Source organism: Pseudopodoces humilis, chromosome 14 (genome assembly GCF_049639895.1).
Source record: "Pseudopodoces humilis isolate 2021_Gansu_Grassland_sample_001 chromosome 14, ASM4963989v1, whole genome shotgun sequence".
Lineage (NCBI taxonomy): Eukaryota > Metazoa > Chordata > Aves > Passeriformes > Paridae > Pseudopodoces > Pseudopodoces humilis.
In genome coordinates this window covers 17,869,799-17,884,465 of record NC_142213.1, presented here as the reverse complement: position 1 = coordinate 17,884,465, position 14,667 = coordinate 17,869,799, and the positions used below count along the sequence as shown (strand labels likewise).

The following is a 14,667-nucleotide window of genomic DNA, read 5'->3' as shown; positions in this document are numbered from 1 at the left end:
TGCTCCGCCGGCCCGGCTGCGGATGCTCCTCGCTCTCCCATTTTCCTTCAGCAGGCCCACCAACTTGGTGAATGTAAATTTCATCCTTCGTTCCAGAAGTTTGTTCTGTAATTATGATCACTTTTATCCACTTAAGCAAAAAGTGAATTAGACCTTTTCTCCTAAATTGGGGAGGAGAGAGGGAATAAACCTTTTCTAAAAAGGCAGAGTGATATTTAATACATTAAAAAGTGGTGTTTAATAATTTAAAGTGTATTAATGGGGTGAAAGTACAGGTTATGGCAAATTTTCTTTTTGACCAAGATATTTTGTACTCTTACCATCGTGTTTTCCCAAATGCCTTTTTCCCTTGGCACAAAGAAAGAGTTGGCACCGAAATAACAGAATGTATCTTATGCTGAGCAAATTTGTACCTTTAGAAACGTCTGAGCACTTCTGAAATGATACATGTAAATTGCTTCAGCAAATTGCTTCAGCTCCCTGGGGTTGGGTGTGCTCTGGATTTACCTGCCCATGACCTGCTGCAGCCACAGAGCAGTTCAGGAGCGCTCCTGGGGGCTCCAGCAGAGCCCTTCCCCTAACGGGACAGCCAGAAAATGGGAAACAGCTCTCCTGGTGAAATGTGGGCCGCTGTAACTCTGTCAGTACTGACAGGCACTGGATTCTGTCACAGACTGGAGTTAAGAATAATGTGTCAAAAGGAAAATTTTATAGGTCTTCACTGAAATTTTCTGTGCCTTGCAGTAGAGGGGTGAGATGGAGGTACTTTGCTGCCTCACAGCCTGGGCTGCTTCTCCCTGGGGGAAACTGCCTTTGGTCCTTGCAGCTGCTTTGGCAGGTGGGGGCTTAGAATGAGTGACCCTGTTGTTGTAACCAGCCTCTTGCTGAGGGAACCTTTAAAACATTGATTTGTTGTAAATGTGGCAGTGAGGTGCTTCAGAGCCCATTGCTCCTCCCAGGCCTTGTCCTGGTGCCAGCCAAGGACAAGGATCATTGTCCTGGTGCCAGTCGAGGACAGGGATTCTTGTTCCAGTGTCAGCCAAGGACAGGGATCATTGTCCTGGTGTCACAAAGGTCAAGGATCCTTGTCCTGCTGGCCCCAAGGCCAGGGATTGCTGTCCCTGTGCCAGGCAAGGCTGTGGCTGAAGCTGTGTGGGCATGGCAGTGGGGAGAAGACAGAGGTGCTGTGCCACCATTTCTGTCCCTTCTGGTCCTGTCCTGGGGCAGGACAAATGGAGCCATTTCTGTCCCTTCTGGTCCTGTCCTGGGGCAGGATGAACAGAGCCATTTCTGTCCCTTCTGGTCCTGTCCTGGGGCAGGATGAACAGAGCCATTTCTGTCCCTTCTGGTCTTGTTCCACTCTGTTGTCATTGGTGTTGCTGCTGTCGCTGTTTGTTCTGCTCCTCTCCCCTCCCCTATAACTGCAGTATATTTTCAGTCTTAGGTTTTTTTTTTCCTTTTTGTTAAATCAGACATTTAGACAAAACTGTAATGAGTTTCTGATTGGTTCCATGCAGCAGAAACCTGAGTGGAAGAGGGGAACAGAGACTATTGCACTGATTTCTCCAAGAGAGCTGTGTGAGTTGGGCAACTCTGCACTTGAGGGAAATAGAAAAGGGACAGGAAGAATGATGCCACTACAAGCAAAACATTTTTATTAACTTCTGGTATTTCAACCCTACCAACTTAAGATGCAGTTAGAATGAAAAAACATATCTGTAAAAAGTCTACCATAATCCAAAACAATCCATTGAAGTTTTCCACGTGTATTAAAACTTTAAATTCAATAAAGAACTTTTCAAGGTTCCATTCTCTAACAGTATCTTCATAGAGATAACATCCAAGTTCTTTCCCAAGTACAGTTACAAAGCAAACAAGCATCCTCCAAAATAATCTATGGACAAAGGTAGTGTAAGAGGGAAATTAAGACAGTGTAGTAATCTACAAGACAGACACACAGGTTAAATGTGAAATAACCATACCATCAATGAAATACTTAAAAATGAAAATAAATTAAAGTTATATCAAAGTTCCTGCTTTACTTTGTTTAAACCCTCAATATAGCACATAGCACTGCATTATGGATCATGGCAAAGACTAAGCAGTAGCAATAAAAAAAGTTGCTACAGAAAAACTTCTATGGAAATAAAACAAGACTAAAGATACTCCTTCACACAGCTGTATGATGGCTGTAGAAATTCCACTGAATCAGTTATTCAGACTAGGGCCATTTATTTTTAAAATCACCAAAGAATTTCTGGAAGATTAATGTCAGGCAGCAGTGACCCATACATCCCAGCTGAACACGTGCTGTCCTGCCCCTCTCCCTGCTAAGCCAAGCTGCACTTTTTGTTCTCCCCAATTCCTCCTTCCCAACAAGAAGGCAATTTTGTGGGGCACAGTTTTTTGGTGGCATTTAGAAGTTTTCTGAAAACAAACTCTTGTTCTCGTAAGGCCCCAGTCACTATGTGAGCAATATGAACACAAACTTAAATAAGAGGCTTTGTCAGTGTGGTGCTTTGCCTCTTGTACGTGATGCTTCACGTGCCATTTGCAGGCCAACTGCCTGTATCTATCACTGGAGTATATTGTTATTTTTCTGGTGAACACTGGTAAACATCCCAGCTCACTATTACTACAACCTCCCCATTAACTCTAACTGAGCAGGAGGGACCTATGAGGTGCTTCATAGGACTTGTTCTACAGATTTCAAGTAAAAAGCAAAAATTTTCCACAGCCTTTGCAGTTTGTAATATGTAATGGAGAAAACAAAGGGCTAAAATACATTAACGGGTATTTAATTGGTTCTATCCAATTACAAGTTTCTGATACTGCAGTGAGCCATCCTGCTGGATTCCCATTATGTGAAGTCTAAAATGGTAAGTGAATATTCCTGTGAAAGTGTTATCTCCTAAATATTACATTCCTTGTTGACTAGGAGTTCAGATCTGCATAAATCCTTGAGAAGAAAAATATTTAAAACAAGTATCTAACCAGTTTCTGGTTTAATTGTTACAAATCTTCAGTGTTAAATCTAAAAGAAGAAAATCTCCACAAAACAATGAATATAGGTACAGTTTTTGCTTGGTTACTGCATGGGCACTGCAGACAAGCTGCCCCTCAACAGTTTGTTTCAGAAGGTCGCAGGTGTCTACTGTCCACTGCTTTCTGGATTTGTTGTGCTGGTCTCAGTTCCAACAGGTTGCACATTATCTGCAAAATTGTGGGCATGCTCAAGGAACAAGTCTTTCAGTACACTCAGCTCCTTGGTCAGGAGTTTAATTTTTGCCTCTAAACGTTCATTTTCTTCTTTAAGCTGGTTGACCCTTTGCAGGGTGTCTTGTGCTTTTTGCTTGCTTTTTAACCGGCTCTTTTTCACAGCCATGTTGTTTCTCTCTCTGCGCTGCCGATACTCATCGCTGTTTCTATCCACAAAGGAGTTCTTCTTTCCCTGTTTGCTTGGAGGCACAGCTTTGCCTCCACCACCAGGACTGACTGGCACCAGCTGGGGAACCTGCTGCAAACCACTGGAGTGTGCTTGGGTGTGAATCACACTTACTCCGCTCGCATCTGTGGTGGTGTTCTGTTGGGATGTCTTGCTCATTTGGACAGGCTGTTCTTGGACACAGCAGAATTTATTAGGAGACTGAAAACTCTTGGGTTTCTAGAAGGTGTTTCCAACAGATCTTCACATGGATTAAGAGCAAGGTGAACCTAGTAGGGGAAAAAAAAAGCTATTAAAGATGCTGACTTCAGCTACAATCTTATACATCACGGGCTTTAGCATAAAGTACTGATGGTACATCTGGCAGTAACACATCACAACTGTGCTGGAAGTGGACAAGCTGCCAACTGCATTTCTGAAGCCCCAAACATATTTGAATTGGATGGAACTATTACTGGGTCATCTAGTCAAGCTGTTTGAATTGTTCACTGGCTTCACTCAGTTATTCCAAAGCCATCCCTGATGGATGGGTGTCTAGCCTAGCCTCAAATATCTCCAGTTTCACAACCTCTGTCTTGGCAACGTGTTCCACTGTCTAACTTTTCCTCCAGTTATACAATTTTCTTAGTTTTCAGACTGGAGTTTGCCTTCTGTGGCTTAAACCTATTAACAGCCTGACTCTTGACCAACAGGGATATTTGATCCTTGTCCTCTTCGGACCACATCTCTGGCTGTATCCACAGACAAATTTCTCCCTGATCTCTTTTCTATGGAGCAAAGGTGCTCAGCCTGTCCACCTTTTCTCAACCGTCTCACAGCACTTGTTTTAAAGATGATGCTCAAATTGATGGCTGTCTCAAGGCCTGCTAGCACTGAGTGGAAAAATAAAGCTATGGAAAAAGGTAGCGCATTGCAAAGGCTGTTTCTGGGTGACATTCCTACCACAAGCAGCGTGCTGAGCCTCTAACAGTATGGATCGAGCAGGTGGGACAGCAACACAGGGTGAGAGCAGTGTAAATCACCACACAGAGGACTGTCACCTATCAAAAGACAGCAACCACAGCTGACTCATCCACAGATGAGGCCGCCTGCCGTAGTCTGTGCGCTGGTCATTGCCCACTCTCCGCAGACAAACCATCCTGATGAGCAAGACATCCTCTCACCTGACTCACGTCCTCCCGCTGCTGAGGTCAGCCTGCTCCTGGCCCTACTGGTGGTACAAGGAAGATTCCACCACAGCTGCAGGGCCATGGCCCTGGCAAGGCTAACAGCTGGTCCCCTTCTCATCTCACAGGATGACTTCCTAAATGGCTGGGAGAGAAGAGGGGAAGGGCAACAGGATGGTCCTAAGCTCCTGAAACACCTACCTATGGCTCCAATGAAAAACACTCTGGGCAGTCAAATCAACATGGATTTGTCATGTTGAAGAGAAGCCATTTAACCAGCACCAAACAATCCTACTCAAGGTCAGACTGCGTGGCAGCGCTGCAGCCCAGCACTGTCACACACAGGAGCAGTGTGATGCATCCTCCAGAGGGCTGGGGAAAAGCAAACAGCTGCAGCAGCACTGGGCAGTGTCCAGCCCAGGAATGAGCCTCACATCCAATAACAGCAGATGGATGGCTTCACTGCCTGCCTGATGAATGCAGGGATGTGAGAGAGGTTTGTAAGCAAGCTCATGGGTGTCATTCTAAACTCACAGGTCCATCAGCTGTGTATTGTTCCTCAGCAGTCTGAGCTACTGCTTTACTTCTGGATGGGCTATCATTAAAATGTTAAAATTCAACTGTCTAGATCAAATGCATACTTCCTTCCATGATGGAGGAGCCAGAATGAGATGCAGCTGCAGAGTGTGGTTCAATAACATTCATGGAAAAGCCCACTAAATTTGGCTTGAATGTTACTCCAAATTAACACTCTCTAACACCAAGAGGTCTTCCCACTTGTGAAAATGTATGAGTATACCCACACCCTTCCTATCAAGAAATCTTTTCATTTTCCTATTCCAGGGCAGAATGAGACCATCAGCACATTCTGACATCTGTGGAGCTGGATCTGGATACAGTATCTAACACCTTTGTGTTACTATTTTCCCAATTTCAACTCTTAAAGCAACTTTTGCAAACCCTGTTTCAGACTCAGATTGTGACCTAACAAGCAGTTTGGTTGGGCAGTTAAACTGAACATCCAGCTAACAGGGTGCTCCTGTGCACCACCACCAGACTGGCAGGGCTAGCTGTAGTAGCTGTGCACGTGTAATTGCACAGACATTTTTAGTCAAGGTCTAAGTGTATGCTCCTCTTACAGCATACACTGGCCTTGTCTGCACTTTATTTTAAAATACAGGATTTCTGCAGCCCTGTAAGCATATACAATTTTCTTAGGTTGTCTGTGACAAGTAGATTTTTGACACCTTTTCCAAATCAGAGAGAATGCTCTTCTGTCCCCTCTGATTTGACACATTTCAGTGCTTGCAAAGCTCACCTGGACAGGCCAGTTAAGTAACCCATTCCATTTTCACAATCTGATTTTTGTGCTCCATAAGCTTCTACAGAGGAGGGGGTGGCTCCTGCCCCCAAAGGAACCCAGCTGACGTAACAAGTTTCTTCACATCCCTCGGTTCCATGTGCTACTCTTCTCTACGCTATCAAAACTATTTACTACTGCTTGAACACTTCTATCAGATTTCCCTATGTTTCAATGAAAAAATAATTTGTTCCATTAAACCTAATATTAATGGAGTATTTTAACTGGGCAGTACATGGATATAAGCAGAGAAGATAACCAGTGTCACACCTCTCAAGCAAGAATTCTAGCCCTGCCTGCTAGAACTGACCTCCCTCAGCTCCTTCCCACTGGAATTGATTTGTTTTTTATTAAATTACTATTTCTTGAGTGAAAGGTGCTCTTATCTGATGATCAGAACCCTTAACTGGGACAGGTGACACCTGGATTCCTGTCCTGCTGCTCTCCAGATTTTATATGTATTCATATATATTTCAATATTTGCATATTCTGCACCAAAGAATATGCAGAGCAAGCAGCACTAACTGTACTGCATCACAGAGTTACACGAGTGCCAACAATTGAGGCTTGAAACTCATTTTTGCACCTGATTTGGAGGCTGGATGCCTATTACCAAATGTCAGAAGGCTATCCCAGACAGCAACAGGGGCATCCTTCAGCAGGTACTGCAAGGAGATTTAAAGGCAGGAGGTACGAGAAATGCAGAGGGGACTCTCAAGAAGGGTGAGGTCCCATGGTAGCTGGGAGAGGCCATGACGTGGGGAGGCAGATGGGGCTCCAGTTCCTCAGAGCCCATGCAACACAAATGCAGCTGCTCCACACCTCTGCACACAGGTTGCCTTCCTGTGACGGGGTGACAGCCCCAGCACAGCAGGAGACAACTCCTCAGAGAGCCAGCCCAGCTTCCCAGCATCTTGTTCCCATAAAGCTGCTCATGAGCTTCAGCTCAGCAACAGCCCTAGGCTGGTTCCACCCAACACATGGTACTGTTTCCAGTGGCCAGTCAGAACTGCCTGCTTCTCTCCTTGGGCCACCGACTGGCCACCCAGGAAACCAGATGGCCACCCACTACAGCATAATAGCTGCTAGCTCAAGAGGTGTCTTCTCAGGCAGAAAGATGTTTCTTACTGTCTCACAGTACTCCTCTGGGACCAGTGAAGCAATGAAGGCCTTCATTTGCTTTCACACATACAAAAAATAAAAATAAAGACGTTAAACTTCCAAATGTTTGCTTTGGCAAAAAAAAAGAAAAAGTGTTTTGTCAATTAAATCAGTTTTGCTTTTTTTTTAACTTGGTTTCTCTCTGCTCCTATCTTGATATGTGACTGTGCCGATTCTGATCTTTAGTCAGAATGAATTTATTGCACAAATTCACAAAGCTCCCTTGTCAAACGCAAAATTGGTCCCAAACTGAACAGCAATAGGTGACCTCTCTTCCCTTAGACTTCACTAGGACTCAACAGGAATCGATTCTAGGTTCCAGTGACCCTGTACTAAGGACAGTGGCCCAGGACTCAGGCACTGGAGCTTTGCTGATCACCGAGAGCCGACTCCTGCACGGTTCACTCACAGGCTTGCAGGAGCTGATGCTAACTCTCACCTACTGCAGGCTGGCCAACAGCGCTTTGGAGACCGGGCAGCTCCATCCCATCATTTCTTGCCATAGCTCACGACATCACTTTTCCACGTTTATTTCAGAATCTCCATTTTTAATACACATCTTAAAAGAAAAACGCACTCTGACATCCTTAGCAGACTGTATCAGAACACATAAAGCATGTATTTTAACACGACAGAATCCCAAACACTGGGAGGCAAGGAGGTATCAAAAGACTCTGTCTTTCGAATTAAAACGACAGCTGTGATTTCTAACGATAAACTAATTCCTTAAAGCCGAAAGTTTTGCAGATTATCAGCGCTTATACTTTCCGAAGAGGCTCTGCATGGCGCTGCTGCGGAGCTGCGGCCGCTCTTCCTGCCGGATGTCAGCGCCAAGGCCGACGCGGAGCTCCCTGCCTGCCAAGGCTCCGCTTTGGAACTCGGACAGCAGCTCTGGAAATGCGTGAGGAGCCCGGAGCATCTGCGGAGCGGCTCGGCGGGGGGCGGGCGGGTCCGCGGCCCCTCCCGGCCCGCGCTGCCCGCCCGGCCCCGCCGCCACCGCCCCCGGAGCCGCCCCGGCGCGGCCCCGCTCCCCCCCCCCGCGCCCGGGCCGGGACCGACCGCGGGCACCGGGAACCGGCCCGGCCCTCCCCGGCGGGCCCGTGGCGCCGCCGCCGCCCTCCCCGGGCCGCCCGCCCGCCGAGGCCGCGCCGCTCCTCCCCCGTCCGAGCGGAGCGCGGGGGCGCCGGCGCTGCCAAGCCGTGACTTCACCGGGGGAGGGCAGGGGAGGGAGCCGGGGCCGCCCGCCGATTGCATCACGCGCTGCCGAGCGGGGCCCGGCGGGCGGGGGCGGCCGCGGCCCCCCGGCCCCGGCGCGCGCCCCCCGCGCTTACCTGAGCGGCGCGAGCGGCGGGAGGGGCCGGGCGGGCCGCGCTCGGTACCGTGCGGGCGCGGCGAGCGCCGATTGCGACACCGCGCGGGGCCCGCCCCGGGTGATGCAACCGCACAGCGATTGGCAGCGCGCGCGGCCAATCAGCGCCCGGGGGCGGGGCCGCGGCCCGAGGCTGCGGCTGCGGCTGCCCGGGGCCCCAGAGAGCCGGGCCTGAGACAGCCCGGCCGGAGACAGCCCGGCTGTGGCCTGAGACAGCCCGGCCGGAGACAGCCCGGCTGTGGCCTGAGACAGCCCGGCCGGAGACAGCCCGGCTGTGGCCTGAGACAGCCCGGCCGGAGACAGCCCGGCTGTGGCCTGAGACAGCCCGGCCGGAGACAGCCCGGCCGTGGCCCGAGGGAGTCCGGCCCGCGGCCCGAGAGAGCCCGACCATGGTCTGAGGGAGCCTGGTTCGACAGAGCCCGGCCACGGCCGGAGATAGCACGGCTGTGGCCCGAGGGAGTCTGGCCCGTGGCCCGAGAGAGCCCGGGCACGGCCCGAGTCTGCCCGCGGCCGGGCCCTTGTCGCGGCCGCTCGCAGGGTTTGTGTCCCTGCGCTGCTGCGGCCGCGCTGTGCCCGGACCCCGGGAGCGGGGCACCGGATCGAGAGGCCGCCCCGCCCGGGCCGGGAGCTGGCGGGGAGCGAGGCGGCCGCGTCCCCGCGGCGGTGGGAACCGGGGGCCCGCCCGTACTTCCAGGAGAGTCCGGCACCCCCCACAGCCCGAAATGGCGTGTCCCGGCTGGGTTCCCTGACGGGCAGAGCCGGGAGCTCGTCCCGGGCCCGGCGGGAGGTACAGCGCGGTACGGTGTGCTCGGCCGGGCCGTGACCCGGCACCGGGCGTGGGTTCCAGCCTCGGGAGGGCTGGGCTCCCTGAGCCCTGCGGGGCTCTTCCAACTCAGAAATGTTCCCCGATTCTGGTGAAGTTGGCCGGTGCCCCACGGGCATCGAAGTTGATGGTGGCGTGTTTCTGTACTGATTGGCATCTCCTAATTGTTCCTAGGCTGCTAATTAACACCTGGCACTGTATTCCCATCTCGATCCTTGCTGCCGTGTGGTTTGCCTCCGTAGAATGTTGAGATGAATGGGAAGGAATACCAAAAACATCCCAAAAAAGTATCAACAGTTCTCTTGACAACAGAAATTATGGCAAATTTCTAAATTTCATATATTGCTGGTTAATTTTTCTTTTCTAATTTAGTATTAGAAAAGAAATCCTAAATGCTGTCAGGCTAGGAAATACCTGGTTCATAGAGTCACAGGAAGATTATGCACCATTTCACTGTTATGTTTGTTATAAAATACATCACTTTTTGTGAAAAAAAAGTTCTTTTTGCCCTTATTCGTTTCCAGACACTTTGGTGAACATCAGTTCTGCCCAAACAAGCATATAGTTACTGTGTATATACACACATATGCTCACATCTCAAGCTATGTGTGAGCAAGGTGTGTTTGCAGCTCCCTGAGTGGGAAATGTACACTTCAGTACACAGGTGTGTGTGTTTGCAGTGGGCAGGTCTGAAAATCATCTGTTTATAAAGTAGGCAAGTTTGGAACAAGTTCAAGTGTGCAGACAGTGAAAACAGTACTGTTGGAAAAGTGGGATTTTTTTTTTTTTAATGCAGAGAAAAAAGTTAACGATCTATGTTTTAGCACATAGACCTTGAAAATGTTTTATGTCTGCAAAAGGCCTGCAAAGAATTAGATTTGTAAATTCAGTTGCAGAGCTCAGTAATATAGATACAATTGTTTATGTTTACCATTTTTATGGCTGTCTGATGTTCTGGAGGGGTTTCATTTTTGTAAAGCCCAGTGGAAAATAAACTATATTTGCAGAAAAATTCTTAGAGTTAGTCTGGGCAAACAGCTTTACTCAGCTCATTTACCACAAAGATACTTTTCCTTGTCAGTCATCAAGTATTTGCTTTACCTTCTCTAATGTTTTTGTGTTTCTTAATTGAAACTGTTACATTTTTTGTGACAATGACTCACCCATCTATAGCTAGACTGAAATTCCAGGTAAGCTTTAAACATTATCCTTTGCTCACAATAGTTAAGTAAATGTGTGCTCTTAGTATGCTTTCGTAGGATTTTAGAGCACTTTATGACCATTCATTCATTAATCCTCATCAAAGATAGCTGAGGAAAATCAAATGTAGACAAACTTATTCTCACAGTCTATTTTAAACGTTAAAGCTCACACATAATTCCCTGCGTGTAAGCCACTCCAGTGCTTGCTTGGCATTATATCCTGTTAAAGGAAACCACCACACAGTTTTTGCAGGATCCTTTTTCCCTGCAATATTACAGTAAAAATAGAATATCATGGAAGTTATCTAAAAAGTAAGCACAGAAATACATGGACAACTGGGATGTGGCATTGAAATAAACACTTTACCTGCTTATGTGCAAGTTGTGCCAAGTGAGCAGTAGCTCTGGAGTCGGGTGTCACAAGCAGCCTGATCCCTGCTGGGACATAGCCCCTCTCACTCCGATTTTGGGTCTGTTTCTACAGCAACCACTAACCCATATGACTATAGATAATGCTGTAATACTATCTCATTTTCACATGCATTCTCCAGTCTCATGATTGTTTAAAGACTTTAGTCCTGGAAAAAAATGACACTGATATTCAGTGTCTTCAAGTAATCTACAGCAATTCACATTTAGAGGCAGAACAGCCGTTGAGGAAAGAGAAAGTTTGGGAACTGCAGGCAGAAGGTATAAAGGGGAGAGGAGTACAAATGTTGTACAAATGTCCCTGTTTACTGCCCATGCAGTATGTTCCTTTAACACAAAAACATTAAGAATTCCCTGGTGCCTTTCACTTAGAGCAAAAACTACTTTGTTGCCCTTGGAATAATTTCTGTTGTGTCTGATTCCTTGTTCACACGTGTTTCCTCTTATCTTCATGGGCAATTTTCTTCTTTGTCTTAAAATAAAAGCCCTACAGACTCCTGGGCTACAACCTACACATTAAAAAATGTTTCGTTCCATAAGCACTTGCCTTTTTTTTCCCTCATGATTAAGACTTTGCTGGTTTGTTTTTGATTTTTTATGCTTCAGACTTGCAGATTTCAGTTAAAAGTTTACTTTTATGATGGACATGCACATGGACACATGATGCTGCTGATTTTTTCATTCTGATCTAACAGCTATGCCTTTGAATTCTAGAGAAGAAATCACTAATTTCTCCCCAGTGATTTAGAAGAGAGAGGAATAAATATATTTGTGTATGTAGTTTACAGGTGGAAATAAATAGGCTGCTCAGGTATTGTCTTAGGCTGCAATACAAGATGTGACCAGATGTGTTCTATTCCCATCTGTTAAAACCAGCTGGGGCAGTGTTCTTTATCTCTTCCACAGCCCATCCTCCCTCCAGGGGGAAATCTTCTGTTAATGGCCATGGAGTCTCACTGCATGACTGATACAATTCCATCATCCCACTGGGAGCTGCTCCACGCAGGGGGGAGCCAAGAATTCCTGCCTGGATATAATCTGAGGATTGGAACACCACAGGCAGCCTTTTCCCATTGGATTCCCAGAGGAACACCAGACCCTTCTACATCACTACTGGACCTTCAGAGCAAAACTACACCTTCTACAGAATCACTGCTTCAACAAACCATGTCTGTCACTCCAGGAGGACTGCAGCCAGCATTCAATCAGACTGCTACCAACACCCTGACCAACGGGGTGTCAGGTGTTCTAACAATGTCAGTGTTTTTTATACTACCACATTTTATTTTAATTTTCCTATTAAGTTGGGGTTTTAAACATACTAGTGAAGAACTGATATTCCTACTCCCATATCTTTGCCTGAGAGCCCCTTGATTTCAAAATTATAATCATTTGGAGGAAGGGGATTTACATTTTCCATTTCAAGAGAAGCTCCTGCCTTCCTTAGCAAAACACATAATTCCAGGCTGCGAGGAACACTCAGATGTATTTAAGGGCAAATGCACTGAATTATACCAAAATATAACCTTTTCTTGGTAACTGTTACCCCTTTTCTTGGTAATCTCAACCTAGATTTACTCAAAACTGGAAAGATTCTCTCAATATGATTATATTCCTCATGATCACCAAGCAGATGGCATTAATTCAGGAATATCCCAGAAATACAAGGTCCGTAATAGAGGTTTTCCATAATCTTATTATTGCAAATCTCCCTTCTCTTAACAGCCCTGCATTTTGGTATTACAATAATTACTTTTCGTGTTCAGGACTGGCCTGCACCAAGACCAAAATCCTATTGTTAGAAATCTGAATTTTGCAGAGCTGAGGCTATTAAAGCTTCAGAAAGAAGAAGGATCACTGAGTTTCTTTCCTCAGGACTCTGGCTATATTAAAAAAAAATTAAAGACAGAGAGAAAAAGCAATACGAATAGCTCTGCCTATTTGTTTGAAAAAGCTTATACTTCCTAAGCACAGAGTTCAGTTTTTCACTATATTTAATAATTTAAATGACAAAAACATATCTGTCAACAGCTGATTTTTCAGAGGTAGCCTTTTTGACTAGGTGAGGAGAAAGGAGAGATTGCAGAGTGGTGATCACTATTTCAGTATCATGCTGCTAATTCTAGCACTGACTCACTACACCCTTGGAAAGTTACAGAGCTTTTGCTCTAACAAATACAAAGTAAAGAAAGGAAGCAATCTGTTCTAATAGCAAACATCCATTTTGTTGTCACATTGCCTGGAGTTCATTTGCAGGAAAAATTGAGTGCCTTTGTTCTTTCTCTCTATGCAGCTAATAAGTCTTTTAACTAAGTATTTCCAGTTTCTAGTTGTGCATCTTCCAGAACTACTCCCCTTTATTTGCAGTTATCAAAATATCCATGTTATCTATCTAGAGTTACTTCTGAAAATCAATTATCTCAATTACATGTGCAAATAAATGCAATGGTTCTCAAATGGAGGAGGACAAAACCCCCCACAGCAGACAGCTGTTCCTCACACCTTCAATGGGTGACAGCAAAAGGAACCAGGCTAACACAGAAGTCTTACAGCATCTGAAAAATATAACAGATCAATGAGATATATACATCATATAGCAGAAAACTAATGCACTGATGATTTGTGTGCTTTTATAACAAACCCAAGCTGTCACTTCTATAGGCGTTGTGAGCCATGCTTCTCCAGCTACTGCTGCTCACGTTTCCCTCTGCAGCTTTGAGGGGAATGGCAGGGTTGGTACTTCAAGCTTGATGAACTGGTTTAATCTAGGTAGAGTCTGCAGTAGTGGTGCTGTGATATTTGATTTCCTAATCGCCATATTTTTGTTTCATGCTGTTATCAGGAAGGTAACTTTTTAAATCATGAACTGTTAGCAAGCACCTTCAGAATCAGCCAACTGCACATATAAAAGTGTGCCCATTTTTACAAGTTTCACTTTTTTGTGTGGTATTCTGGTTAGTAGGTTGGGTTCTTCACAGTCACATATCAGAGTCTTTTTTCATAGCTACAAAATACTGTTGATTGTAAATTTATATTTTAATGGAACCCTTACTCAATCTGTGCTGTCATGCTGAAGAATTTGTTCTTCAATACAAGCCAGCTCAGGTTCTCCAAAACCAATGTTCCATTTCACCAGATGGTACTTTGACCTGAGAAGTGTGCCATCACAGCCATGGCTTCTTGAGGGATTTGAAGGCAGAGGGAACCTGTTACCTTTGTTACAATTCTTTGCACATAAAAATACTGTCACAACATGTGCTATTTCACAATTTAGCATATATCATCCCATCTCTTCACTGTATTTCAGAGGACTGCTTAGGAGATGACCAATGTATTCTAGGTACATAAAGATGACCAGATATACATTTGAGTTCAGTAGCTACAAGTCTCTTTGAAGTGAATGAAGCAGCTGAGACTATCTGTGACCATCTATGGAAATATCAGAACGTGGAATTAGAAGCTTTCTTGTAAGTACTTGAATTTAAAAATATATCCCTGAAGAATGCCTGGTGTGTGAGGAGGCTTCTAGGTGTGTCAACCCAAAGTGTTCACATTTCTGGAAGATCATCTAACAAAAAGAATGAACACTATACTCCTTTACAGTTTTTTTAAAGGATTTTACAAACATGTGTTTGTGTTTGAGTGTTCTCTGGCTTTGATCTGATGTCTAGTGATCCAATAAAAACCAATATAGCCTTTGTTGTGAATTTCA

General features: G+C 45.9%; 1 protein-coding gene across 4 annotated transcripts; it reads right to left on the bottom strand.

Annotated features, from left to right (window-relative positions):
• Positions 1 to 1,638: 1,638 nt before the first annotated feature.
• Positions 1,639 to 8,551, bottom strand: CEBPG (CCAAT enhancer binding protein gamma). 4 transcript variants are annotated; one of them, XM_088062450.1, is made up of 3 exons: positions 8,464 to 8,518; positions 4,609 to 4,756; positions 1,639 to 3,714 (listed from the first exon to the last, which is right to left on the bottom strand). In XM_088062450.1, the coding sequence occupies exon 3, from the start codon at positions 3,602 to 3,604 to the stop codon at positions 3,152 to 3,154; it is 453 nt and encodes a 150-aa protein (XP_087918576.1). In that variant the 5' UTR covers positions 3,605 to 3,714; positions 4,609 to 4,756; positions 8,464 to 8,518; the 3' UTR covers positions 1,639 to 3,151. The 4 variants fall into 4 exon arrangements, with proteins under 4 accessions (XP_087918576.1, XP_087918574.1, XP_014114367.1 ...); XM_088062448.1 differs by lacking the exon at positions 4,609 to 4,756 and having other exon boundaries at positions 8,464 to 8,551; XM_014258892.2 differs by lacking the exons at positions 4,609 to 4,756; positions 8,464 to 8,518 and adding an exon at positions 7,572 to 8,023.
• Between the last annotated feature and the right edge of the window lie 6,116 nt (positions 8,552 to 14,667).